General features: G+C 46.3%; 1 protein-coding gene across 1 annotated transcript; it reads left to right on the forward strand.

Annotated features, from left to right (window-relative positions):
• Positions 1–1,531: 1,531 nt before the first annotated feature.
• Positions 1,532–24,957, forward strand: PCCB (propionyl-CoA carboxylase subunit beta). Its single transcript, XM_038146412.1, has 15 exons — positions 1,532–2,139; positions 3,776–3,895; positions 6,198–6,266; positions 7,345–7,401; positions 9,456–9,569; positions 10,550–10,660; positions 10,968–11,076; positions 11,989–12,109; positions 16,199–16,280; positions 17,788–17,911; positions 19,159–19,266; positions 22,429–22,529; positions 23,687–23,785; positions 23,956–24,049; positions 24,689–24,957. The coding sequence occupies exons 1-15, from the start codon at positions 1,765–1,767 to the stop codon at positions 24,808–24,810; spliced, it is 1,806 nt and encodes a 601-aa protein (XP_038002340.1). The 5' UTR covers positions 1,532–1,764; the 3' UTR covers positions 24,811–24,957.
• The last annotated feature ends 771 nt before the right edge of the window (positions 24,958–25,728 follow it).

Here is a 25,728-nt window from a genome sequence, read left to right on the forward strand (position 1 = left end):
CTGCGGTCTGATTTTTGCCAGGGCTGTTTTGTGACCAGGAGAAACTTCCTGAGTGGGGAGGGTGAAATGCCTGTTTGGCTGCTGTCAGGGAGCAGCTATCTCATAGATAGGTCAGGAATGCAGCTGGCATCCTGCTGCTACTCTGGCTGGGGGCTGAAACAGCCTCCTGCTCAGCAGTGCGTGGGCTGAGGTACTTGGTGCCTTTCTTGTCCTGATCTTCTCTGCCAAGATCTCCCCAGGCCTTGTGCTTGCAGGCAGGGCTCAAGGAGAGGGCTCCAGTGGTCGGGGTGATTGAGTCAGCAGCTATTGAGCCAGTGTGACACATTCTGGGGGACCAGACAGGACGACCCAAGTGGGTAGAGAGAGTTGGCAGGTGTGGCAGTGATGCCACCGTTACCTTTGAAAGGTCATGGAGATCAGGGAGATCCCTGATGGCTGGGGAAAGCCTGGCGTGACTCGCACCTACAAAAAGCCTGGGACCGTCAGGTGATCCCCCTCAGTTTGGTCTGGGAGGAAAGCCATGGCAAAGTGTGCTTGGCTGCCTTTTGTGGTCACACGGAGAAGGCGACTGGGAATAGCCAGCATAGATTAACCGGGAATAAATTGTGTGACCAGCCTCAGTGCCTCCTGGTGACAGAGTGAGGTTCTGTGGGTGAGGGAAGAGCAGCGTATGCCAGGTGTCTTACCCTGGGCGAGGTTTCTGACAGGCTCTTTTGCTATACAGCTGTGTCTAGGCTAGCACATCATGGTGAGGAGGGGCAGCATGATGGTGAAGGGCTGGAGCACTTGTCCCAGGAGGAGAGGCTGGGGGACTGAGCTTTATCTTTGTTAGCCAGAAGTGGACACTGGGGACATCCCTAGCAGCTGCTTTCTGGTGCTGGAGAGCCTGTGGCTGTCACCTCACTAACCCCTCCTGGCTGAAGTGCACAGGCAGAGGACAAGAGGCAGCTGTCCTAAACTGAAACAAGGCAGGTTGCTGCTGAGTAGAATGGGTTGGGGGGAATCAGTTCCCCATGGAGCCAGTCAGGAACTCAGACTGAGAAAGGTGTGCCAGCCTCTGTCCTTGCAGACTTTTAAGATCCAGCTGACAAAATGGTATGAATTCAGGGCTGAGTCTGTTCTGAGTAGGACGCTGGACTGGAGCCTGAGAGCCCTTTCAAAATGAATTATCGTACAACAGCTTGTACGTGCTATGTAATCCAAGAATTTCCATTCCTGGAGATTCCTCAGACTTGTGGTATCTACAGGGCCGTGCTCGTGCATTTCATGCGCGGTATGTGCGCGCTTACGGCAATACTCACCTCGCCCTACTTGGAACTGGTCGGTGGTTTGTTGGTGGTCGGTGTCGGAGGTGGCCTACAGGGGTAACACATGATCTGCTGCACAGATGGCTGCGCCTGCACACTGGAGAACTGCCTGGGAGGCGATGACATCAGATCTCTGGATTGCGGATACACTGCAGCTCGGGCACTCGCCGTGTGCGCTGCGTATTCCCCGCACATCCCGACCCACTCCCTTCTTAAGGGGTCTCGATTTGCCTCATCCGTCCCAAAGCGTGCCGGGAAAAGAGCCACAGTGCCTCTTCATAGGAGGCGGCAGGGAATCGGTGCCGGTGTGTCACGGGGACTGTTTTCCTAACAAATACCTTGTGGCATTTGAAACAAAGAGAGGACAGCTAATCTGCCGAGCTGACTCCTCTGCTTGCCTTCCCCGCTTCTGAAGCGCCACAAATCTCTCTGCCATGCAGGAAGGGGGGAAAAGCCGATGCATTTTCCCGCTGGTCTCCGTGCACAGACAACAGCGATGAACAATCTGGCCGCGGAGGGCTGGGCTCAGCGGCCTGCGCCGGGCCCGGTGTTGGAGCGGCCCTGCCCGGGCCTCCCGGAGCCGTGTGCCCCGCGCCGCCCCTGCCGTAGTCGGGACACCCGGGCGGCGGAGCGGGGCCGGGGCCGGGGCCGGGCGCGCAGGCGCAGCCGGGACATGGCGGCCGTGCGGGTGCTGCGGCGGGCGCTGGGGCTGTGCCGGGGCCGCGCCGCCTCGGGGGCCCGCCCGCCCCCCGTGCCCCAGCGCATCGAGGAGAAGCGCCGCGCCGCGCTGCTGGGCGGCGGCCAGGCCCGCATCGACGCCCAGCACAAGCGGGTGAGCCCAGCACAGGTGGCCGGAGGGGACAAAGCCCTGTCCCGCCGCCGCCGGGCGCACGCTGGCCGGGGAGGGCAGGCCGTGCACGGCGGGCTCCGCTCGGCTCTGGGGACTCGCGGCTTCGCGTGGCGCCTGCAGACGCCCCTTTGCGGGAAGTTTTCTTCAAGCAACGCTTAAGACTGCATTGCCTGTTACTCTGGGTAGAAAAGAGAACAATTGCTTTACTAATTTGTTTACCTCAGAGTGGTCTCCGAGATTGACTGTAATATGTATGAGAGGTGGTGAGGTATTATAGACAGAAGTTGCAACTTCTGCCTGTCAATGGTAAGTCAGTTCTAGGTTGCTTAACACTTCTGAGCAACAGCCTTCATTTTTACACCGCTGTTGCAAATTTAAGCTGATTTCTGAGATGAGAGCAAAGAGTTAGAAGAGTGGAAATAAGGCAAAGACAGGTGGGAGGGATGACAACAGGTGAGTTTTTAGTCTCCTGCCTCTGCCGTTCAGAATGTAGGTAGTGCTGATGGGAGTGACATCAGAGGTTTCCTGTTTCTGCTTATTGCTTCTTGCTGGGAGACCTTTTCAGTGTGGTGCAAGGTGGTCTGTAGGCATCAGGGAGGTGGGAATGGCGATTCCCTCCCTCAGTGATCACTCTGCCTGTCAGCAGTGTCCCTCCCCAGTTACACAACGTCTGAAGAGAGTTCAGTCTTGCTGAGTTACATTCAGGACACTGACACACCCGTATACAAGCACTTCTGCATGTCTAGGGCCTCGAACAGCTTATGTTTTATATAAACTAAAACTTTGTCTTATGTTAGGCTTTCCCGCATTTCCTGCTTTTCTTGAGCTTTTTGGCCTCCTGGTCAGATGTTTTGTAGAAGCTGAGTTGTGTTACAATGTCCTGTTGATGCAGGGTCACATCATCCCCTAAAGGAGACAGCCCAGGTGCCCTGCCCTTTGCAGACAGATGCTTACCATGGTTGGAAGGAACAGATTTGTTTGGTAGGTTAAGATGTAAAGAACTTTGCAGTCATTTTTTACTACATAACGCTGAGCAAGGGACATGTGTATGTGGTCAATTGATTCTGTTCTTGGCCGTTTCACCGTTACCCTACTTTAGGCTGTAACAGTGTCCAGCAGGAAAAAAAACAGATGGATTTTGTCAGGAGATCCCTGCAGGCTGTCTCACTTCCTCTTCCCTCTTATTTACTGCAATCAAATAATATTTGAGTGCGGTGAATTGAACCCTGAGCTGTTGGGGAGGACTGCTCTAGCTGTGGAAGGGTTCCCTGGTTAAGAATAGAAAAAAGGCCTTAATAGCAGCATTTAAATGTGCAGGCAAAAATAGCTATGATGCATTTATATCCTGTTGAGAAGTCCTGAGATTGTTTCCTTTCTCCTGTGGTAGTGCTTCTCCAACAGTCAGCCTTCTTTCCAGAGTCTGGCTTGCATTAGGTTTGTTTTTGAGGAGGATAATCACTGCGCAGGCTATTTCCAGCTTTGGGGGCCTGCAGTTGCTTAATGGACCCTGTGTAGCAGATCAGGTGAGGTTTTGCTTGATTAAACTGCTTCTGCTGGGGGTCAGCAAACAGCCAGAGTCACCTGATGGCTCTGTTAATTGTTGCTTGCTCTGTTTCAGGGAAAGCTGACAGCAAGGGAACGAATTCTGCTGCTGTTGGACCCCGACAGTTTTGATGAATATGACATGTTTGTGGAACACAGATGTACTGACTTTGGGATGGACTCTAGTAAGAATAAGGTAGTTTTATTTCATATAACTCATTTCAGTGTCCTCTGCTGTGCAGCCAGCCCACTGGTTGAAAATGGGCTCTTCTGTTCACATGTGATTTTTACTATTTGTTTTCTTTTTATGTATAGTTTTGTTTTGTAAATTTGCTCTTATTACTCTCAGTTTCCATTTAACAGCTTACAGAGTTTTCTGTTGTCTAAAATTGGTACCTTTTTTATAAGGTCACCTCTCTGGTTCAAATACCTTCCTGGAATTGTCTTAGATTTGCATTTTAAACAGTAGAGGAGGCTGCAGAGCTTTGTTGGTGCAATTTTGTCAGTCAGATCAGATACGAGGAGAAAATCAAGGTAGGTACTTCTGCCTCCCTACAGGTAGGATTAGAATTACTGGATGAAACAACTCAGATCTATATTTATGCCTGCCAAACTACAGTCATAAAATCCTTGAGGGCTTTACAGTGTGATCTGGGTGTTTGGAAGTCCCAGCATTCGCACTGCTCTGTTAGCCATTTGCACCCTGCTTGCTAAGGCACTTTCTGGATGTGTGGCCCTGTATCCTGAACCAGCATGGTACAGGGAGTTCCACACACACAGGGAGAATCTGTGGCTGCTCAAAGTCTCTCACCATAATGTTGATGCCTGATGGTGTTCTTCCTGGGAAAAGTGTTCTGCTGTGGTTTGGTAGAAGGCACCGCTGAGCTGCTGGGACGTCAGTGCCTGGTGCTGATGTGCCTGTTCCCTGTGAATCTTCCTGTAGCCAAAGGCTGTTTGCTGTGGGTTGTTGGTGTAGGGTGAGGAGCTGCTGTGTGCGTGCCCTGTGCTGCACACAGTGACTACGACTTCTGTTTGTGCAGTTCTTAAACCAGTTCATTGGGTTTGAGTCCTTCAGGTTGTAGGATTGCAGCCTGTGGATGAGGGAGGGGACAGCAGGGTTCCAGCAGGGGTGCTGGGAGTGGCAAAGGTGAAGGATTTGTTTGAGTCAGACGGGAGGCTGACACTGGGTGCTGGGAAGGACGTTGTGTTAGACCTCCTCCCCTCTCAGGGGATAGCAGAGCAATCATCTTTTTTCCTCTATTTTTTTTTACTCTATTCTCCAGGAAACTCAAATAACTGCCCGAGTTGCCTCTCACTGAGTTACTCCATGCTCTCTCTCACACTGTTGATAACAAATTGCTGTTTCTGAAAATAGGAGGAGCAGCAGAGTCCTGAGTGTGACAAGAGGGTTAATTTTTTCCCTTGTGCTTCAGAATTCACCCTTCAGTGAGCTGCAGATTGTGTTTACAGAGCACAGTTTCACAACAGATGACCTAACTGTGGCCACTGAGCTGGAATATTAGTTTAGCATTGAATTTCTCAGAGTCCCTGGAACTTCCTGAGGGTAGGGTAGGACTTGTGCTCACATCCAGGCCACTCTGTGGGCTGCTGGGGCTTTTGGGAGTCACCTTCACGTGGCAGTGGCTGAAGTACAGGTGTGTGCTGCTGTTCTGTGTGCCAGGGGCTGAGAGCTGTGCTGGGTGTGCAGCCTGAGAAAAGGCACCAGACAAGTGTGACCTTCCTGACAGCGAACCACCTGGGCATAAGTGGTCCTTAGAGTGGGCCCTCCAGCACACACTTCCATTTTTTCCTTCCTTTTTTTTTTTTTCAATTTTGATACCAAACAACAAAACAGTTCAGTGCCTGAAATTCCCTTTTTTACTGACAGCCCAGCAAAGTTCCTTTCCTATTGTTGTCTTGAAAGGCTTCTATATATTTTTTTTACTAGAAAGTGGTACAATAAAGATGAAGCACATTTTAAGACTCACAGGCTCCATTTCCTTGGCCAGTTCTTTCTTCCCTTATTTACAGGGTGAAAAATGGGACAGGTCAAGTTCAAGTATTTGAGGTGACTGTAATTATATTTTTGGACCTGTCCAGGATTGTTTTTTATCCTGTATCAACGCCTCAGAGGTTTGTGCACTATCTCCATTCTTTCAAAAACATCAGCTGGTCCTGATAAAAGGTACATCCTAGCCTATCTCTGGGGGCATGATTTGTCTTAGTTTCAGATACTCTAAATTTGAAGGGAAACTGCTAAGTTCACTGATCTTTACTCTAATACATAATGAATATGTGATATTACCTCTACTTTTCCTTTTCACAGCTGGGGAAAATCTTTGTGGAGCCCTCACTGCAGACATGGAAGATGAGACCTCCCAGGACTTCCCAGTCTTTGCTTTGTCTTAGTAGGAGTTTGTGGAAATTTTAGTGGACATCACAGTTGCTTTGATTTTTCTATCTATTATTTTCAGTTAATTTATCTGTTTTTAATGCAGTATCCTGGTGACAGTGTGGTGACTGGTCGTGGGCGGATTAATGGGAGACTAGCTTATGTTTTCAGTCAGGTAAAGTTTTATTTGTTTTTAAGTAGTGTGAACTTATTTCAAAGGATAAGTTCACAATAGTTCAGCGTGGCCATGTAGCAGTGTACCTGTGGGAGGAAGCAGGGCACCCTCAGACAAGAAGCAAAAAAGCTTGTGATAGATAGCATATAAATAGATAAAATATACTTTTTATGTTAAAATATATTTTTTATATTAAAATAAAAGTATTTCAGAGGAAACATCTTAGGTAGAGACTTATCTTGGTCACTCATTGTGAAAGAAAGGCTTTCTTTCAGATCATTAGTAAGTGCTGCTCTGTTCTGGGCCACAGAGTAGCCTTTGTTCCATTTGCTGTCATGGCCAAAGTGGCTGTTGCTGTGTTACCTTGGAGCAAGGCGTACACTCTGCCTTTTTTGTCTTGGATGCATGTTCCTTCCAAGGAGAAGCACTGTTACATGGGCCTGAACATGTGGAGAGGAGCCAAACACAAACCTTCATTTCAGAACACAAGTAGGGGGCAATTTTTCTAATAGTAGAATTTGAGAGTGCCCCTTCATGATACACCCCTCCCTTTTTGTATTTAAAGACCTTTTTCCCTCCAAATTGAACTGCCTCCTGAGATGCTGAACCTTTTTGGTTTAAATGTTAGTCATAGCCATGCTGTCTCTGTCCACACAGTTTTTGGGGCTTCTCTGGGAGTAAGACTTGGTGGGAATGCAGCAGAGAAACTCCCTGGGAGCTGGCTCTGGGCTCTGTCTGTGCCAGGAGGTGTCAATATCCTCTTTTTCTCGTGGATCAGTCCTAGGGTGTGTTAGAGATTTTTCTCCTGAGGCATTTTGGCTAACATAGTCCCTACAGCACCCGTTGGACATAACTCATGAGTCTAGTACAGTGACGTGTGTCCACGTTTTATTTCCTCCTTGTGAAGGATGCTTGTATTGAGTTGGCATCATCTGCAGGCTGCACTCAGGGAGTCAGTTGTTTAGAAGCAGCATACCAAATATAGAGCACTGTAGGATTATGTTATTTACTAGCAATAATTGACAACATTTTACTGAAATTATTCTTTCCCTAATCTGAAAATTTGCTTTACTTTCAGGATTTTACTGTATTTGGAGGCAGTTTATCTGGAGCTCATGCCCAGAAGATCTGCAAGGTAATATGGCACAAAAGAAAACAAAAAAAATTGGCAGCATTCTTTTTTCAGTGTGTTGTGATAATGACTTTGGAGAAGATGTTTGGTGACTGACTTTAGTGGGCTCTGATGTGTGCCATGCCTGAGAGTGGTGCCTCTGGAAACTTTTTGAGTGTGAGTGAGCTTCTCCAGGCAATACACACTTTGTTACATTAAGTTATGTCTTCTACTCTACTGCAAAGGATGGGAGACTTGCCAAGTACAAATATAAATTAACTACTCATTGTCCACTGGAGAAAAGAGGAATGAATTTGAGAAACTTTTTCCTCTAAACAGTGTGCTGTGAAAGTGTGTAATATTTAAAAAGAAAGCAAATATAACAAGTAAACAGCCTGAAGATAAACAGTTTTACAACTTTGAGGTCACTTTGACCCTGAGAGTTTCTCTTATCAGACACTTGTGACTATTTATTCCTGTTTGTCTGCTTGTCTTGTGAGAAGAGTTTTTGAATCCCAGGACTGGGGAGACAAGAACTCTTTCATGGGTGAGTGTTGAGTGGTGTGAACTGGGAAATCTTCCTGAATTTTCTTGCCATGGAATCAGAAACAAGATTTTTGTTGCACAAGGCCTTTTATGCTGTGGAAATAACTACTCTTTGCCATAGGCTCCTCAGGAATGTGTGGGTATAAAACTAGAAAACATGAAGACTTTGGGCTCAATAACAACAATTTGATTTTATCAGGTCTTGATTTTGGGAAGGACTTGAATTACCCTTTCACACTGGAGCTTTGTGGTGTCTGTACTGGGGAGGGATGGAATGGCATTGGAATTATGGGATGCTTTCTGGTGGGTTTTCTTTGATCTCTTCTTTCTAAAGCAGCAGTGTCTGATCACAGAACTAGAAAAAATGTGGGTTCTTCCTGGTTTGTGCTGTTGGTGGGCTCCAAAGCTGGAAGGCTCGAGAGGCATCAGTTGCTTTGGAGATCAGTCTTTGTCAGTGTTTTAGAAAGAGTTTGGAAGAGCCTTGGAAAAGAAAATCCATATACAGGTCCCTGGAAAACAGCAGAAAATGTCAGTGAATTCTAAGAAGTAGTTACCACCAGCTCCTGTTTGGGCTGGAGTTTTGGGTCTCCTGAGATATCACTGATGTGAATGGCACCAAGTGTAGTTTCTGTGTTTCTAGGCAATATAAAATTCAAGACTGATGCTACAAGCACTCTGAAAGATGGGACTGGAATTGTAAATCACTTAGCAAGTTAAAGATTGTCTGAAATAATTTTATTACAATGATTGAAAGGGCAGGAAAAAGCAACTTCAAAACTCAAAAATGGGGATTAACTGATGTTTTACAAAAATTATTTAGGAGCCAAAGCAGATCTTGATGTTAAAACAGACCTTAACATAACATACCAGTGCTGAAGTGTTATGAAAATGGCAGACATTTTACTGGAATTCAATAATCAGGAATATTTTGTGTAAGGAATGTAAGGAATTCAGTCCTCCTACTTAAGGCTCTGTTACAGTATTGTGTATGATCTTGAGGCAAGTAACCAAAATGATCAGAGCCCTAGAAAACAGGATGTGGGACTGAATTGATGGTGCTTAACCTAGGAACATGAAGAGGAATATGAAGACTGAAGAGAGATTTGAGTTACTTGAATGTTCCCAAAAGTAAAGGCCAAGAATAGCCAATTGCTCTCCCTCACTGCTGTGTATCAAGACAAATGTAATGTTTAAATTTCTGGAGGAAAGATGTAATTTAGTCCTCCCAAAGAAGTCCTAAAAAGGGTAATCAAGCATTAGAATATACAGCTTAGAGAGATTCCACAGCCACCACTGCAACAAACTTTGAGGAGTAGATGAGACATATGTGAGGTGATGTTTGAGGAGCAGTTGAGGCCCCTTATGAACAGGGGGAGCCCTCAGCTGCACAGGCCCCTCTCCCTCTCCTGTGTCACTCACACTGCACTATCCAAATCCAGTGCTGAGTGTGGAGATGCCCAGCTGGGAAGGTGGATATTTTTTGGGGTTCAGCTTAGCTGGGTCAATACTGAGGAGTTTGTGTTCATCACTAGATCATGGATCAAGCTGCCATGGTTGGAGCCCCCGTGATTGGGCTGAATGACTCTGGAGGAGCCCGTATCCAGGAGGGAGTGGAGTCCTTGGCAGGCTATGCAGACATATTTTTGGTGAGTAGGCTGCTGGATGGACAGGGAGTTTGCCCACCTCAAAGGTGGGCAAAACATGCAAGTGGGCGTTTGTAAGCAAATGTTAAGGTTATTGTTCTGTTTCAGCCAATGGATAAAACAGTCTCAGACCTTGGTTCTGTTCTTGGGTTTGGGCAAATGTACCCATGTCTTAAACAAGGGTCATGCTGAGCTCTGTGAAGCTCTGTGATCCAGTGTGTAGTGAGAATGGGGATGTCCAGTGTTGATTGCTCTGGTGAAAGTTTTATGTCCTAGAGGATTTTTGTGGTTAATATAAGAATTTTTCCCCAAGGTGCACTGCTGCTCATTTTTTCACAGAAATGACATTCTTTTATATGCTGCTAAAATACTTTGCATCAAATTGCATGTGCAGAACACTGTCCTTTCAGGAGGAAAGCAGGTGGGGTGTCAGGTCAGTTAGATGCTGACAGGTTTTGGGGTGGTATGGTCTGGGAGGAACAGTTACAGAAGTTGTTGTGACCCACTTGAACACCAAGCAATGTAAGTGGTTTTTTGAACAACACACCATCCATGTTGGATGGCAACCATTCACCTTTGTGTAAGACTCAAGCCAGTACAGAAACCTGATTTTAAAAAAATCCCTCCCCCAGCTGGTCAGTAAGCTTGCTTCTACCTCTGAGCACAGTGTATCTACACGTTCAAATGTCAGGGACACCCACTCCTTCCCACTGCAGGCTCAGTGCAGTTTTTGCCCTGGCAGCATCTGTTGAGGTGGCTCATGTTATCTCCTTTACAGTCATTGCATGGTATAGGGAATCAGCTGCACGGGAGTAGAAATAAGAAACTCATTTTGGTTCAATTTGCATCAAGAGATTCTCTCCAGATATTTGTCTGCCAGTAGATAAACCAGTCCTGTTTGTGATGGTGAATTCTTGCAGAATCTGGGCACAGATTTAAAGACACACTTCTTTGGTAAAACCAGGGTTTTTTTCCTATTTCAGAGGAATGTTTTGTGTTCTGGTGTCATTCCCCAAATCTCACTCATCATGGGTCCTTGTGCTGGTGGAGCTGTGTATTCTCCTGCCTTAACTGATTTCACATTCATGGTGAAGGTAAGGGTTTGTCTCGAGCTGCTGCTGGTGACATTGGTCACACACTAAGTGACCATATGGGAATGGGTATTTTCCAAGATGATCTCCTGCTTTGGATTTTTATTTTGCATGAAAAGTTGAGAAAAACTTTCCCAGATAACTTGTGGACAATTGCATTTTCAGTGGATTTTTAATGCAATGCAGCCTTTTAAGGAAATTTGTCCCTCTTCTTATTTTAAGGAAAGTCTCTAGATGCTGTGGCTGTTCCTTAGGTGCTTTTGCAGCTTGGCACTGGCATTCACTGTTTCTGCTTTTCCCCTTCCTCCAGGACACATCCTACCTATTCATCACTGGGCCTGATGTGGTGAAGTCTGTCACCAATGAAGATGTCACCCAGGAGCAGCTTGGGGGTGCAAAGACACACACTGCCGTGTCTGGTGAGAGCTGAGGACTTACTGAACATGCTAATTGTGCTCAAAGTAAATGAGGGTAGTTCTGGCTGAACAGCCTGTTGGCCAATCCAGATGAGTCTAAGGGACAAAACTCTGCCTAAGCACAGGATCTGACTCTGCATCTGATTTCCTGCAGCTCCTGTTTAGTAACAGAACACAAAGAAGGGAGAGTGGGAATGTGGGAGAGTTCTGGATTTGGAAGAGATAGTAGCAAACCCGCAAACGACGCTAGAAGTGGGAGTACTGTCAGGGAGTAGGGCTTAGTGAAATCAGCCTGGGGTGGGTTTTTTTTGTTTGTTGTCCAGACATTTGCATGTGTTGAAAGATTCTCAGCAGTCCCTTGTTTGCTCACTAATGTGATTGATTGAACTGCTTAACTATAAACCAAGTGGCAGTGTGAGCTGAAGCACTTCTTCCTTCTTTTCCCCTCTGCAAAAATGTCTCTGAGTCATGAATCTTCTCAAGACTCAAATGACTGTAGGATCTCAAATTCTGTGTGAACTGAGCTGATGATGAGCCAAAACCACACACAGAGATGCTGCCCAGATCCAGCCCTTTTATAAAAAGTACTTGTAGTCCAACACTTGGGTGCAGCACAGTAACCTGATCAGAATTCCAGAAGGCTGGAGTCTAGGTAGGGCTGTGCCAACTGATAAACCACTTCACATTATTTTAAATATGAGGTCAACAATCCAGACCTGTTCTGGAGAAAGTTTGACACAGCACGTGTTTTCTAGATATTTTTAGCTAGTCAGATTTGGTGACTTAAGACTCCTGATCGTTAACAGCTCAAGTTTAAAGAGTCCTGCTGTTGCTTGTTTATATCTTTATTGGTATCTTTTTAGAAAGGAAAGCTTGCACAGTGATTTCCATACCTGCTTTGCTGTGTCTGTGCAGGAGTTGCACACAGAGCCTTTGAGAATGACATCGATGCTCTGCTGAACCTCCGAGAGTTCTTTAATTATTTACCCCTGAGCAACCGGGACCCAGCTCCAGTCTGCGAGTGCCATGATCCCAGGTAAGGGGAGCCTGGCTGAGCTCAGTGCTCTCTGAGCACTGCATTTCATGGCTTCTCTGGCTTAAGGGGCACAGAGACATGGGTGTTCTGTCCCTGGGATCTTGGCAGATAATTCTGCATTCTGGTATGGGAATATGGGAAGTGTTCCAACATGTGTGTGTTCACTGTTAGGTTTAATTTGTTTTCTGAAAGGGCTGTTGTCCAGGCTGTGTGCAGAATGTGGGGAGAAGCAAGCTCTGTCCAGGTGGGCTGCCCAGTCCCTTGGAACAAACCAGAGAGGTAGGAAACAGCACAGTGAGTGGCAGTGGGGAGAACTTGCCCCGTTCTGTCAGCTGTGTCTGTTGGATGAGTTCTGCTTGTAAGGGTTTAGAGGTGGGCAGGCAACGAGGAGGCAGAAAGCTTTGTGTGTTATGTACTTGTCTCAGGCTCATTGTGGAGTTGGCAACATAATACAGAAAGACTTTGAGCCATTTCAAGAGGGGAAAAATGGCAACTGTCTGGACTTTTATCAGGGAATTTTTCCAGGAGCTGAGAGACAGCCAGAGATACAGCACGGGACACTGAGCAGAGAGCCTTGCTAGGGCCGGAAGGCAGAGAATGTCAGTGGAGTAAAAGCATTTTGACCAAGCTCCAGTTGCACTTGAAATTCAGCCCTTTCCCTAGGGAACCCTCAAGAGCCTGTGGCACTCTCCTGCATGGGAGTGGTGCCTGGATATGTTCCTTTCAGCTCCTCACATGCGTGTGATATGTCTTGGGGCTCTTCATGTGTGATGATTTTAACATGTGAGTCTGGAAGGTTATTTTCTCTTCACCCCTCACTGTGCTTTTCAGTGTCTGTGTAACATTTGTTTGGGAGGTGTTTTCGGATTGATTTTACAAATCACTGCGCTGGTCCCTGAGATACATTTCTCACTCTTTTAAAAATAAATTTGCCATTTTCTTTTGAAGAATGGCCTGACAGGTCACTTGTCCTAAATTTTTCTGTGGTAGGTGTTGATCTTTAGGAGTTCATTAAACTGTGCCCGTTCGGTTCTGTTCTGTTCTCGACTGCTCTGGTTTGTTACTGACAAAACCAAAGCAAATCTCTTGTATTATTTGCTGAGTTGGGGGATTACCTTTGAGGTTATCATGATCTTTATAAGCATTCAACACGTTGTACTGGGATAATTGATCTCTACTGACTTGATTTTGGTATTTTAATTTCACTGTAGAAGCAACAGTCCATTTTTTCAATCAATGCACTTTATAACAGGCAGTTATTTGTGAGAAGCGGTCAGTGAGGTTGTAGCTACTAAAGTATAAGAGATTTGTGTCCCTTAAGAAAAAAAAGAACTAATCTTTTACAAGGCATGAGATATAATAAATGCAATTTGTACTAAGAACTTCAGTTTAGTAGCCTTTATACTTGTGAAGGCAGATCTATTTGTTAAATTTATCTGGTTTTATAGCAGCATCTCCAATAGTTCTCCCATTTATTGTCCTAATGCACAGATTGGTATTATTTCATCTGGACAAACTGACATCTTAATAGATTCCTTCTGCTTGGGATTGATGTGTTTGATCCTTACAGCTGCTCCAGTCCCAGTCTGCTCCTCTAGAGTAATTGCTTTCTTATTGCATTGTTTTCACCACACAAAAAATTGCCACAAATGATTGCCGCAAATTAAATGTAACCTACTTGTGCGTTTATTGTGAAGTCCTGGGGCTGTTGGGGGTTGTTTGGTTGGTTTGTTTTTCCCTCTATTTAGGCAAATTCTTTCTGGGGTTGAAAAACGCCACCCTTGGCTGCTGAAGCTTGTGTTGGTGAGTGTGTGTTGTCAGCAGCCTGGGTTCCAAGGACTTACAAGTTTCTCGCAGTACCCAGTTGTCCCTGGTGAGATGGCCTTGCCTTTGGGAGGTGTCTGATGCATTGCATTTGCTGTATGGCATGGTGGCATTTTACCTCTCTGTGTCTCTACAAACTTCTGGAGGAAGTTATTGCCAACTGTTGGTAACCAAGTGCAGTTTCACTTCTGCATTGAATGAAGCCCAGTGTCCATCTGGTGAGGGTGTCTCCAGCTGTCACAGGCTTTAACAATGAGCAGCAGTTCTGTCCCACTAAGTGGGATCTGTGAGAAACACCTCTGAAGCCCAGTGAGAGCAGCAGCAGGCTCCAGATGTCCTGTGTCTGTAGGCATTTGAAGGAGATTTTCAAACATGGTATCCTGGATAATGTCTTCATTTTGCTGATGGCTATTTTAATGCTGTTAAAATTTTCTTCAGCACTGTGAATTTATGGGAGCAATAATTTCATTTTTTCACTTCTATCCTTGGGGTACCACAAGTCACAGGGCAGAGCTTGGAGCACATCCGTATCTACTTTACACTCGAGAAAGTTCAGAGTTGTTTTTATCTTAGGGCTTAGTATGCCAAAACAAGTTTAACTTCTTCAGGTTAAGGTTCCATTATATCATTTTATGGAAGTTTGTATGCAATATATGTATTTGTATGGAAAAAGCACTTGAAGTGTTGCTATCAGGTTTGTTCTATAAATAGCTGTGTCTCTTCCCTTCCCTGCAAGGGGCTGTGCCTCCCTCATCCTGTGTATCTGAGGAAGCACAGAGACAGCTGGGGCTGCACTTTAAACTTTTGCCTGATTTTGTCAAACTGCATATCGCTTTCTTCAGTTTTGAATTGTGTGTCTAGAGCCTTGTGTTGTCTTATTCAAAATGTACTAAATCATGGCATTGTTAAAATATTAATTCAGTAAGAACTCCCATGGAAACACCATTTGTTACAGAGATAACTATTTTTATGGAATACCACAAATATAATACTCCCTGAAGCCTTTTCAGTGGTGACTGATAAAAATTGACACCCCTGCACTGAATCCTCAGACCCAGTGGGTGCCACTGCTGAATGGATCCCTAAGGAGGTAATGTGATCAGAGCTGGGGAACTGATCCTGTCACTGCTGAGGGCATGGCAGGATCTCTGTTACAGGAAAACTGCACGTGAAAATGTGTCACTGTAAGTGGAGAAACGGGAAAGAGCTTTAAACACAGCCTGTGAAGGGAAGACACAGAGTGTCAATATGTTTTCTCTGTATGTTTTCCCCGCTCTGCTTGTTTGGGGCAGGGGAAATGAGCATGGAAAGGCTTCCTGCAGCTCAGTGTGTTCAAAGCTCCGGGTGACAGCATGGGCAGGGCAGGGTGAATGTGCAGTTCCTTAGCTCCCGGTGTGTGACAGGGAGCCTCGGGCTGCCCTGGGAGAGGGGCTCTGCCTGGCCAGCTGTATGGACTGGGCTCTGCTGCTGCTGCCCCCGTGTTCCCTGCAGCCCAGCAGCCTCTGGGCTGTGTCCCCATGATGCCTTGAGAGGCTGACCCAGAACAGAGGCTAGACAGAGTTAAATAAATAAAGTAGGTATTTATTAAAAGGCTTTAGAAGGATACACCTTGGGCAGTACGAGAGCCCAGCCGTGGCTCTGCCCAAGATGGACGACTGGTCATGAGTTTTCACACTTTTATAAGTTTTGGTCCATTTACATATTGGGGTCAATGTTCCAATTACAGCTTCAGGTTATGAAGTCCCATCTCCTGGTTTGCTCTCCTCAGTTTGCTGCTGTTTATGCTTTTTGGGCCTGAGGCTATAACAGTTGTCCTTGGGTCACAAGCTGGAAAAGGATTGTTTTGTCTAACTACCCTATGAAGATAATTACTAACACTTAATATGAAGTTCAGAGTCACACACGGAGGCAGTAGAGAATGTGAAAAATATGAACGGTGAAACTTAAGGCCTTATCAGCCACACCCGTCTGTCCCGTGAGCCGGCAGTGCCCCCTGCAGCCCGGCCGCCTCCTGGCCGTGTCCGCGCAGCCACGCCGGGCCGTGCTGCTCGGGGCTTCCTGAGCGCAGGTGCCTGAGGAAGAGGGGTCTCCTTCACTAGGAGGCTGCTCAGGCTGCCCAAGATTAAGAGAACCGGTTCTTTTCTCCATATTTGAGGAGGTTCTGAAGTTTCTTCCCTGAGAGGTGGAAATGTTTACTTGAAGTTTTGGTCTTGGTGTTCATTTGGTCTTTAAATGTTGTTGCTCACAGTTACTTGCTCTCCACAGTGACCGTCTGGTTCCAGAGCTGGACACCATTGTCCCAAGTGAGTCAGCCAAAGCCTATGATATGCTGGATATCATACACTCCGTAAGTTTGACAGTGTTCAGATTAAAGATGCAAATGTTACATTCTGGGTCTAAATAATTGACAGAAAACAGTAGAATGGCACTGAAGATATAGATACTTACTTATTTTGGTCTTTATAAGTGACTATTTAGACCTGTGTGGTATGGGCAACAAAAATTCTACCTGTGAATGGGCAACAAAAACTGTAGGGGAAAAATATTTTAACAGAATCCCAGGATTTGTTTTCAGGATACATCTTCTACTGTATACACAACTATACAGATGAAGGATGCTGCAATTTAGTTCTTTCTGGGGTCAGAACCCCCTTGAGTTCTGTTGCTTGGCCCCTCCCTGAACCTTGGTGCTTCTGTTTTGGATTCTGGCACTTCTGTATGAAAGTAATAAAGTACCCAGAATGCAGAGATTTACTCTTCCCTGTTTACACTAAGAGATAGTTATGTACATATGCAGTACAAGAAAATACATGTCTATTTTTTTTGAAATTACAAAGTTTGCAACTGGCTGCATTTAAGCTGATTTTAGTGGTGAAAGCAAGCTCAGGGTATTTTTAATCCCTCGATTCTTCCACTGTGATTTTTCAGCACTGTGTGTAATGAAAGCTAAAAGGTGGCATGTAATAAAAATCATTAGGTGAACTAGGAGAAAATCCTCAAGCCCTCCCACAGATTCTGGGAAGTATTAAGGAAAGAGATAACACCACTTCTGTACTGCTTACATTTTTCACAACTTTTAAGACTGAGGCTAATGAAATGACTGGCACACTGCAGTGTGTATGGGAACAGCTGCCATAGACAGATGGAACAGGGGAATCCTGCTGGAAGCCCAAGCAGCCATGTGTAGGTGTCGCTACTGCTCCGTGGATAATTCTGATCTCCTGGAACGTGTTGAGTTCTGATCGTGCCTCGTGCACCAGGGCTGTCCCTTGGCAGGGAGCACACTGAGCTCCAGCCCGAGGGCAGTCAGCCACAGGTGTGGTTCCAGGTGGGTGCTGGCTGGGCACTGTATTCCCTGCATTCCCTGGGGCACACCCAGAACTGACCCTGGGGCAGCACGGCTGTGCTGGCTGCTCCAGAAAGGGCTCTGAGCTTGCCAAGAGAGAGAGATTACATCAAATGTGTCACGGGGAGCTTCTGAGCTCCAGGAAGTACTGTTTTATCACTGGAAATCAGTCTGTAAGGCTGTTGCTAATTAAGATGTGAGAAAGAAGTTCTTAACATGTGATTTGCATTTTGTTCTAAGCCAGGAAGAAAGGCTTCCTTCAGTCATAAAGGTGTTCCCTGATGGAACATTTAACTGACAGTTTTGGTACTTTTTGTAGGACTAGTTAATTCTTGCAATGTAAGCTACAGAGACTAAAAGGTTTTCCTCCCTTTCTTTCCTTCAAAATTCTGCAAGTTCTGAACTGTTTTCAAAGTTGCAGTACTAAGGTAACTGAGTTTGTGTTTGCCTGTGTATTTATGCACCTCTCTTTGGCCTCATACGGGCTCTGCCTGCCTCTCCTTTGCAGATTGTGGATGAGAGGGAATTCTTCGAGATCATGCCGAGCTATGCCAGGAACATCGTGGTTGGATTTGCCAGGATGAACGGACGGACCGTTGGGATCGTGGGCAACCAGCCCAAAGTAGCCTCAGGTCAGAGTCCAGTGTGAGGCTGTTAACAGTGCCTTGCCTGTGTCTCTTTCTCTGCATGCTGTGTAAGGTCAGAGCTGTTACGCTGTGTGCTCCTCCACTCATTCGGTGGTGTTTTTCCACTGCTTGCTTTGTCTTGAACCTCACTGTAACACAGCTGTGAAACGAACTGCAGATCATTTCTTCAGGGGCTAACAAGGTGATCTTGCTCCCAGGTAATTCAATCAGTGCTGCATCCAGCCCAAGAGGAGCAGCAGCTGCAGGTGGGGAGAAGAGCACCACTCATTTGGCAGCAGCCTGCAATTAACTGGGTTAATCATAGCATGGAAACCTTACACTTCTTTCCATGGCAGTAAAATCCTTAAAACTCATCTGTAGGGTGAGGCAACTTTGTTATCTCACCGTAGCTGAACAGTACAAAGCCTTCAGATGCACAAGTGTGGAGTTCTTGACCTCACATGGTTTGGATCTGAAGGTACAATGTGCAGCTCTAGCTCAGATCACCCTTCTTAACTGTCCAGGGATTTTGCTTTCTCTTCTTACTCAGTAATTTATGAAGTGACTTTCCCCAATCAGAATGTTCTGGTTTACTCCTTGTTTTTAATTATTGTATCTATTTGTTTGGGAAAATCGGATGACCCAGTATGGTGTTTTCATCTCTACAAGAAATGACCATCAAGATACTAGACAGAAGGTTTTAATAGAAATTTAACCTTCATTTAGCATTTTAAATTTTAACATTTCATATAGAGGCTTTGATACAAAATGTGTTTTAATATAGTTGTGCATAATATAATTCTAAATGGCATTCAAACAGAAACACTTCACAGTGTGTCTACCAGAAATGCTGATCTTTCTCAAAAAATTATTGGACTGTTTAATGTTTGTGTTTTTTTAATGGAGAACTCTGTAACCTTTCAATATGACTGATCTGTAAAATACTAATGAAGAGAAAGTTACAGAAAAATATTTTAAATTACACATTTGTAATTAAACTGTTATGTTTTGGTATAGAAAGTCTTTGCACACAGGGTCAGAAAAATGAAATGAGCCTTTGAGTGTAGCTTGTTCTGTGATCTTAGTTCTAAGCCAGGAAAGCTTCATGGCAGATTATCTCCACATTATCTACAGATAAGCTTTTCCTTCGTTTTAAGAAGACAATAGAGCTAAAATAGTGTGGTTTTGAGTTACCTTGCATTACTGCAGATCCCTGGAGTTGCTAACCCCTTTTTCTGTGTTCTTAAACTCAGGGTGCTTAGACATAAATTCTTCTGTGAAAGGAGCCCGCTTTGTTCGGTTCTGTGATGCCTTCAACATCCCCCTGATCACGTTTGTGGATGTTCCTGGGTTTCTGCCAGGTATGCCTTACCCTCAGAGTTCACGTGGTGCATGGTGGTGTTGGTGCTAAAAACCCATTTTCAGAACTCTGAGAAGACTTTTGCTGCAGTTGACTTAAACCAGGCTTTAAAATCCCACTTTTTGGGACAGAAACTCTGTATTCTAACTACAGTAGTCATCACAAAGGATAGTGAAATGTGCCAAAAATTGTAGGAAAATGAAATAGTGCCTAACTAACCAGTGTGTTCAGGAGTCACAAGGCTTTGCTGGAGTTACCTAGGGAGAGACACGTCACACAGTCAGGTAAGACTGCAGTCTCCAGCAGCCTGGCAGAGACGCTGGGATGGCCAGTTTGCCAGGGCCAGGCTTGGGGATACCATGCACTGGAAAGCTCTGTCCTACTGCCAAAAGCTGTGACTGTGACCTGTGCAAGGAAAAAACCTGCATTCCCTGGAGGTGCTGCCCTTGTTGTAAGTGGTGTGAAGTTACACCGATGGCTGTGTTACACCAAGGTAAATGCTGAGCTGTGTTTTTAGATGTTGTTTGCTCTCCACAGCTCTTGCTGGGCAGCGTGGCAGCAGGCCCTGCACAGGCTGTGCTGGGCCAGGGGCGGCAGTCCAGTGCTGCCTCCCCACCCGTGGGACAGGATGTGGGGACAGGTGGCACTGCTGGCTCTGGGAAGGGAGCAGTGGCAGCCGGGGCCACTTGAGGATGTTCCACCCCCACCTGCTGCAGTCCCTCAGCTGATGCTGGCACGTGTTGCTCTTTGGGCTCTGCTGCAGCAGGAAAACCTGCCTCCACCTGCTGCCCAGAGGGGCTGTTACAGCCCTGTCACTCACACCCAGGGCTAAACCAAGGTTCTTTTGCTCTAGGTAGACACAAAGGAGAAAATCCCAACCCAATAGGCTCAAGAGATAAAACCCACTGGAGTTTACTGAAAAACTATAGAAAATTAAGGAACATTAGCAAAAGAGTAAATGCAGCATAAGATCACTTACCACAACATATACTTATACCACTGAACATAGAAAACTTTAAGCCCATTCAATGCCACATTCTGTAAGAAGAGAGTTAGAAGAAAGAAGTGAGAAAACCAGAAAGACGGAAAAGATACAGAAAAATAATTTCCAGTTCCTAGGTTCCAGTGATGTAAAACTCCAAGATAAAGGTGGGGTAAAGGACAATGTGCTTGCCTCATGGTTAGGCTTCCTAAAACTTCTTTGATGCTCCAAGACACTTCTCAGTGGAAAATGCCTGTGTTTAGAGGTACATCAGTGAGGAAAGGGCTGTGATGAGCCTGCTTTCAGCACAGGCTCTCTGAGCAGGCAATACTAAAATGACCCATTACAAAACAGGTTGAGAGAGGACTATAAATGTTATACAATCAAATCTGATGTTGATATTGTTGTATAAACCAAGATTTACCTTGAGGCCTCTGCAGTTCTCAGAGCATCAGAATGTGACTATTCAGCATTCCAGTTCTGCTTTAACACAATGCAGTTGGCACGTTTTAACCAGGAGTTCCTCTCCTTTCTCCCCAGCGTAGGCTCAGCCACCTCCTCTGGTACGGACCAGGCAGTGGCTTGGTGTAAGCAGACACTCCAGCAATCCAGATTTGAGCAGTTGCTCAGAATCCAAGAACTATTTCCATATAGCTAATTCAAAGTAGTGACTTGATACTGCACAGTAAATTGTGGGTTTGAAAGCAGATAAACGGAAGAAAAATAAACAAGACAAACCTGAAGAGATGAGACCTGAGGTTTGACTATGATCCAAAAACTGTTGTGTTTTAAGGAATTTGGCAATATTTGCCCATCAGCATTAGAAATCTCACAATAAGTAACTAATTCTGAGGGTGGCATCCTCATCCCATCTCCCTGCTCAGTACAGAAGGAGAAAGCACATGTCACTCTGGCTCACAGCAGTGTACAAAACCTCTCCCAGCATCAGTGACCCAAACACTTGAGTAGCCCCCATTTTTCACAGGTGTGCACGGAGATGACATTTAAGGTGTTCATAACCTGTAACTGGATAAAAGTACATGTTTAGAACAAGGTTTGGACTGCATCTGTGGCCAGAAAAGCGTTTTTGTTAATTGGTCATGGGTGGCAGTGTAAATATTTCAAATACCTGCACGATCTTACACTGGAACCATTAAGTGGCTGGCTGCTCTGTTCTAGGTGTGGATTAGAAACAGGCTGTGCCTAGAAATGGGGTCTGGGAGTGCTCCCCAGCTCCTGGGCCTGGGCTGGGCGTCCCAGCTGGGCTCAGGCTGCTCCTTGGGGGTGAATCTCCCTGGCTGTTCTGATTCTTGCTGCAGGAAGAGTCTCTGGGCTCGCAGGTCCCACTGGCTGTAGGGAAAGGGCAAGAACCAGAAGTGAAATTGCAGCTGAGAGCAAATGTTTCTAGAGTGTAGGCAGAAATTTTCAGACACTCAACTTACACCTGAGGGGAAACAGTAATGTTAAGCCAGCAAACACACTAGCAAGTTCTTATATCTCACAAAAGAATTTTTACTTACGTTAAAAAAAAATCCATAGAAAACTCATCTCCAAAGCTAACGTCAGGAGGTGAATAAACTGCTAGGAAGTTATTGAAGAGTTATATCCAGTAGTCTGAAATTCACAAAAATAAATTACAGGGGATTGCTGATTCCAAGTCCAAAGAAGGGTGTTGAGTATCCTGTCACACGGATGGTTTGCATTCCTGTTTGCTGCCTATGATCATTCTCCAGAAGCACCTGCTGTGGAATTCATGCTCTGTCTTTTAAGGTCCATCATCCTGGGCTGCATTGAAGGACAACTAGGGTAGCTGCTCAGTATGGTAGAGTAGCCAAGCTGCTTTCTGTGTGGTCTAGAAAAGAGGAGGCTTGGAAGATGAGGTTTCTGAGAAGTGACTCTAGGCTGTTTCCTACTGCTGGTCACATCTGGAGTTTTGCAAATGCTCTGACTGTATTTTGTTCCTAGGAAGATCCCATCTGCTGAGCTTTGCTTCTGTGACCTTCCATACAAACAGCTGCTGCTCTGATTTTTGAGTTGTTCAGTATCTTGCAGAGAACACTGCCTGGCATGATCTTCTCCAGGGTGTTAACATGGCTGTGGTGGTGGTCAGGTTTGCTCCTGGTGACAGATGACGGGGTTGTGTGAATTCCTTGGCGTGAAGCAATTCCCTGTCCTTTGCAGGCACGGCTCAGGAGTACGGTGGGATTATACGTCACGGCGCCAAGCTGCTGTTTGCCTTTGCAGAGGCAACTGTGCCTAAGATCACTGTCATCACTAGAAAGGTAAGCTGGCAAATTCCATAGAGATCTTCCAGAGTTCCTCTTTGAACTAGTGGCAATTTTAGTTAAACCAAGCTTTGTCTGTCCCAGTGGTGCTTTCTATCACTGTCACATCTCTGTCCCATTTGGTAACACCTCTTAGTATAACATTGCGAGAGGCCACTTCTATTCCCAGACCATTACCTCAGTTCTTTCCTTCCTCTTGTCTCTGTACCCCTCTGGAACTTCCAGTTTCTGCTCCCTTCTGCTTTCTCTCTGGAATGCCTTCACTCAAGTATTTGTCCCATGTCACCCAGCCTATCTCACTAAGGACATGCCATCTGTTTGCAGCAACTCTTCTTTCTCCTGTCTTGCCTTCTGAGCCTCCCCCTGCGAACCCAGCACTGGCTGCATCTGTCTTCTGCTGTGTCTGCAGGTTGAACATCAAGTGGCTTCTTTCCTCCCCAGACTTCTGCTGTGCTCCACCTCATCTTCCTTTCTCCATAAGGCACCTGACACCCTACTGCCATAAGCTCTGGGGCTGGCACCTTACAACCTTAGCCTTCTCCTTGCTGCTCTGCCCCTCCTGCTCATTTTCCTGATATGCTTTTGGCTTATCACAGCAAAAATCAAAAAGAACTTTCTGTTCCTTTGCCTTCTCTGATTGTTCCGAGTATTTCCATGCAGTAGTTGTCAGTCGTGCAGCCCTGCTACACTGTTCAGTACTGCCCTGACAGGGACTGCACTGCAGTTTGCTCTGCAGTCCTGCAGTGTCTGTTCATCACTGCTGTCTGGAGCATTTCCAGTTCCAGAGTGGAGCACTGCAGAGCCTGAGTGCTGCATTCCCTGGCCAGGAAATTCCAGAAGCACGCTGCCTGGTTGGTTTGTGTGCATGTGCAGGGTGCAGGTTGAGGCCTGCTGGTCTGGATACACACTGACCCCTCCATGCCTGCCTTGCAGAATGGGCTTGGTCAGCAGCCCCCTTCCCTGCTCTTTTAGGGCTCTAGTTGCAGTGGTGTCTATTCCTAGGTGATTGCTGCCACAGAGTGGAGATGCTCACGCTCTCCTTCAGGTAAAAGCCCCAGCTGCTTGTCTCTGGACTAGAAAAAGCTGCAGGAGCAATGCAGGCTGTTGCTGCTGCAAGGCCGCTCCTGGAGTGGATGCCCTGGTTTGTGTCACAGGCTTACGGGGGTGCCTACGACGTGATGAGCTCCAAGCACTTACGAGGAGATGTGAATTACGCCTGGCCCACAGCTGAGGTGGCCGTGATGGGAGCCAAGGTGAGTCCAGGCCCTTCTCACTGTGGTGCAGCAGTGCCCTGCCAGCAGCACCAGTGCCATGCCAGCACCATGGGCTGTCCTGGCGCTGTAGGCAGGGGGGATGCTCCCATGCTGTCACCTGGAGGGCACGGCCTGAAGGACTGTCGCTGACTGAGCCCTTCTGTTCCCAGGGTGCTGTCCAGATCATCTTCAGAGGAAAGGAGGCAAATGCAGAGGAGGAGTATGTGGATAAGTTTGCAAACCCCTTCCCTGCTGCCATAAGAGGTATGGTTGTCTCCCACACTATGTTCCATTTGGTTTGCCATTGCATGGAGATAAAGTTGTGCTATTGAGTAAACCTTTTGCTAACAATTGAGTTATTTAGGTAAGATGGTTGGGTCTGATTTGGAAAGGTGATGCTTAACCACAGCCTGTGCATCTGGACACAGGACGCATCCTCAGCTGCAAAGAGCCTGGTGAAAAGCAGGGACTGCTCTGCAAAGTGCATTTTCAGTTATCTAGATAGTAGAAGGTGTCTCAAAATTCAGCCTTTTCCTTTATAGCACAGGTGCTTTGACAATCTGTTATACAGCCCTAGATGCACAGCAGTAGCCTGAAGAAAGTAGGGCCAGTTATGTTCTCCAGAACTCTCAGGAGCAAGTTTTTCCACTGTTTCAACTTCCAGTTTTGGAGCAGTAACTGTGCTCTAAAAGGCAAGTTATATTCAGAATTTAAGAATTGACTCAGGAATGTTTCCTTCTCAGTCTATTTTAAGTGTAGTTAATTTATAACTTGTGAACTTATTTACTCCAGCCATTGTTTTGATTTTGCTGACTTATGGGTTAGCCTAGATACAGAAGCCTGGGAGGCAAACACTTCATGGTTGGTCAGGTTGAGGGTGTTTTTTGTTTTAATCTTTTGCAGGGTTTGTTGATGACATCATCCAGCCTTCGACCACCCGCACACGCATCTGCCATGACCTCGATGTACTGGCCAGTAAATCCCAGTCCAGTCCTTGGAAGAAACATGCCAACATCCCACTGTGAGGGTGAGCAGGGCTGCCCATGCTGGGAGACATTCTGAACATGTATTCTGTTTAACTCTGGTTAATGGAGGTCTGCTTGGCAATAGAAATAGTTCTTTTAATTTTGATTTTTGCCAATAATCATCAATAAATCATAGCATATATTTAATTTGGGGGTCTGACCAGCTCACCTCTCTAAACCGTTTCTTGATGGTTAATACTCAACACACTCTGCCCTGCCTGCTGCAGGTGAGCTGTTACTAAGTGCTCAAGGTCAAACACTCCTTGGCTCCCTCATTCCATAGGCCCTGGAGGTGGCTCAGTCCTGCCTGAGCCACCTCCAACTGCTGGGAAGTCGGACCCCTGTGGAGTTCACGGGTATTCCACTGGCCCCAGACTGCGGAGCCTGACTCCACTTCTGACTCCACCACTGACTCAGAGAGGAAAATCCCGAGCTTGGCTTTCAGTGCCCTGGAGAGCAGGCCCTGCCGATCGCAAACTCATTTGTTCTGTTCCTCTGTTAGTCTGGCCTGTGGCAGCTTTTCCCTGCTGGCTGCAGCAGCTGGGTCTCAGAGCCCCAGGACAGAGGTGGGTGGCACAGGGGAGGCACAGCCAGTCCACTTTTAAAACCAGCAGACAAAAAAGGGCAGTTTTGGTGGGACATGCAAACCCTCCTCCCTCAGCGGAGGCTGGAACAGAGACCTCCAGAAGCCCCTTCCAGCCTCCTTTCTCTGGGATTATGTGCCAGCCTCGCCAGGAGCCACTGCAGGAGGTGTTCCTCTGATCAGCTCTGGGCCCGTGCTCACCTGCTCAGTAGAAGCTGCAACTTCCCTCCAGCCCCAAGGCAGTGAGGAACAGCCACTGTCACGTTCAGTGCTGCTGCTGTAGTCACCTGGCTGCTCTGAGTAACCGACGTGTTGTGTGACAGAGCCTCCCTACC

This window comes from Motacilla alba, chromosome 9 (assembly GCF_015832195.1).
Source record: "Motacilla alba alba isolate MOTALB_02 chromosome 9, Motacilla_alba_V1.0_pri, whole genome shotgun sequence".
NCBI lineage: Eukaryota > Metazoa > Chordata > Aves > Passeriformes > Motacillidae > Motacilla > Motacilla alba.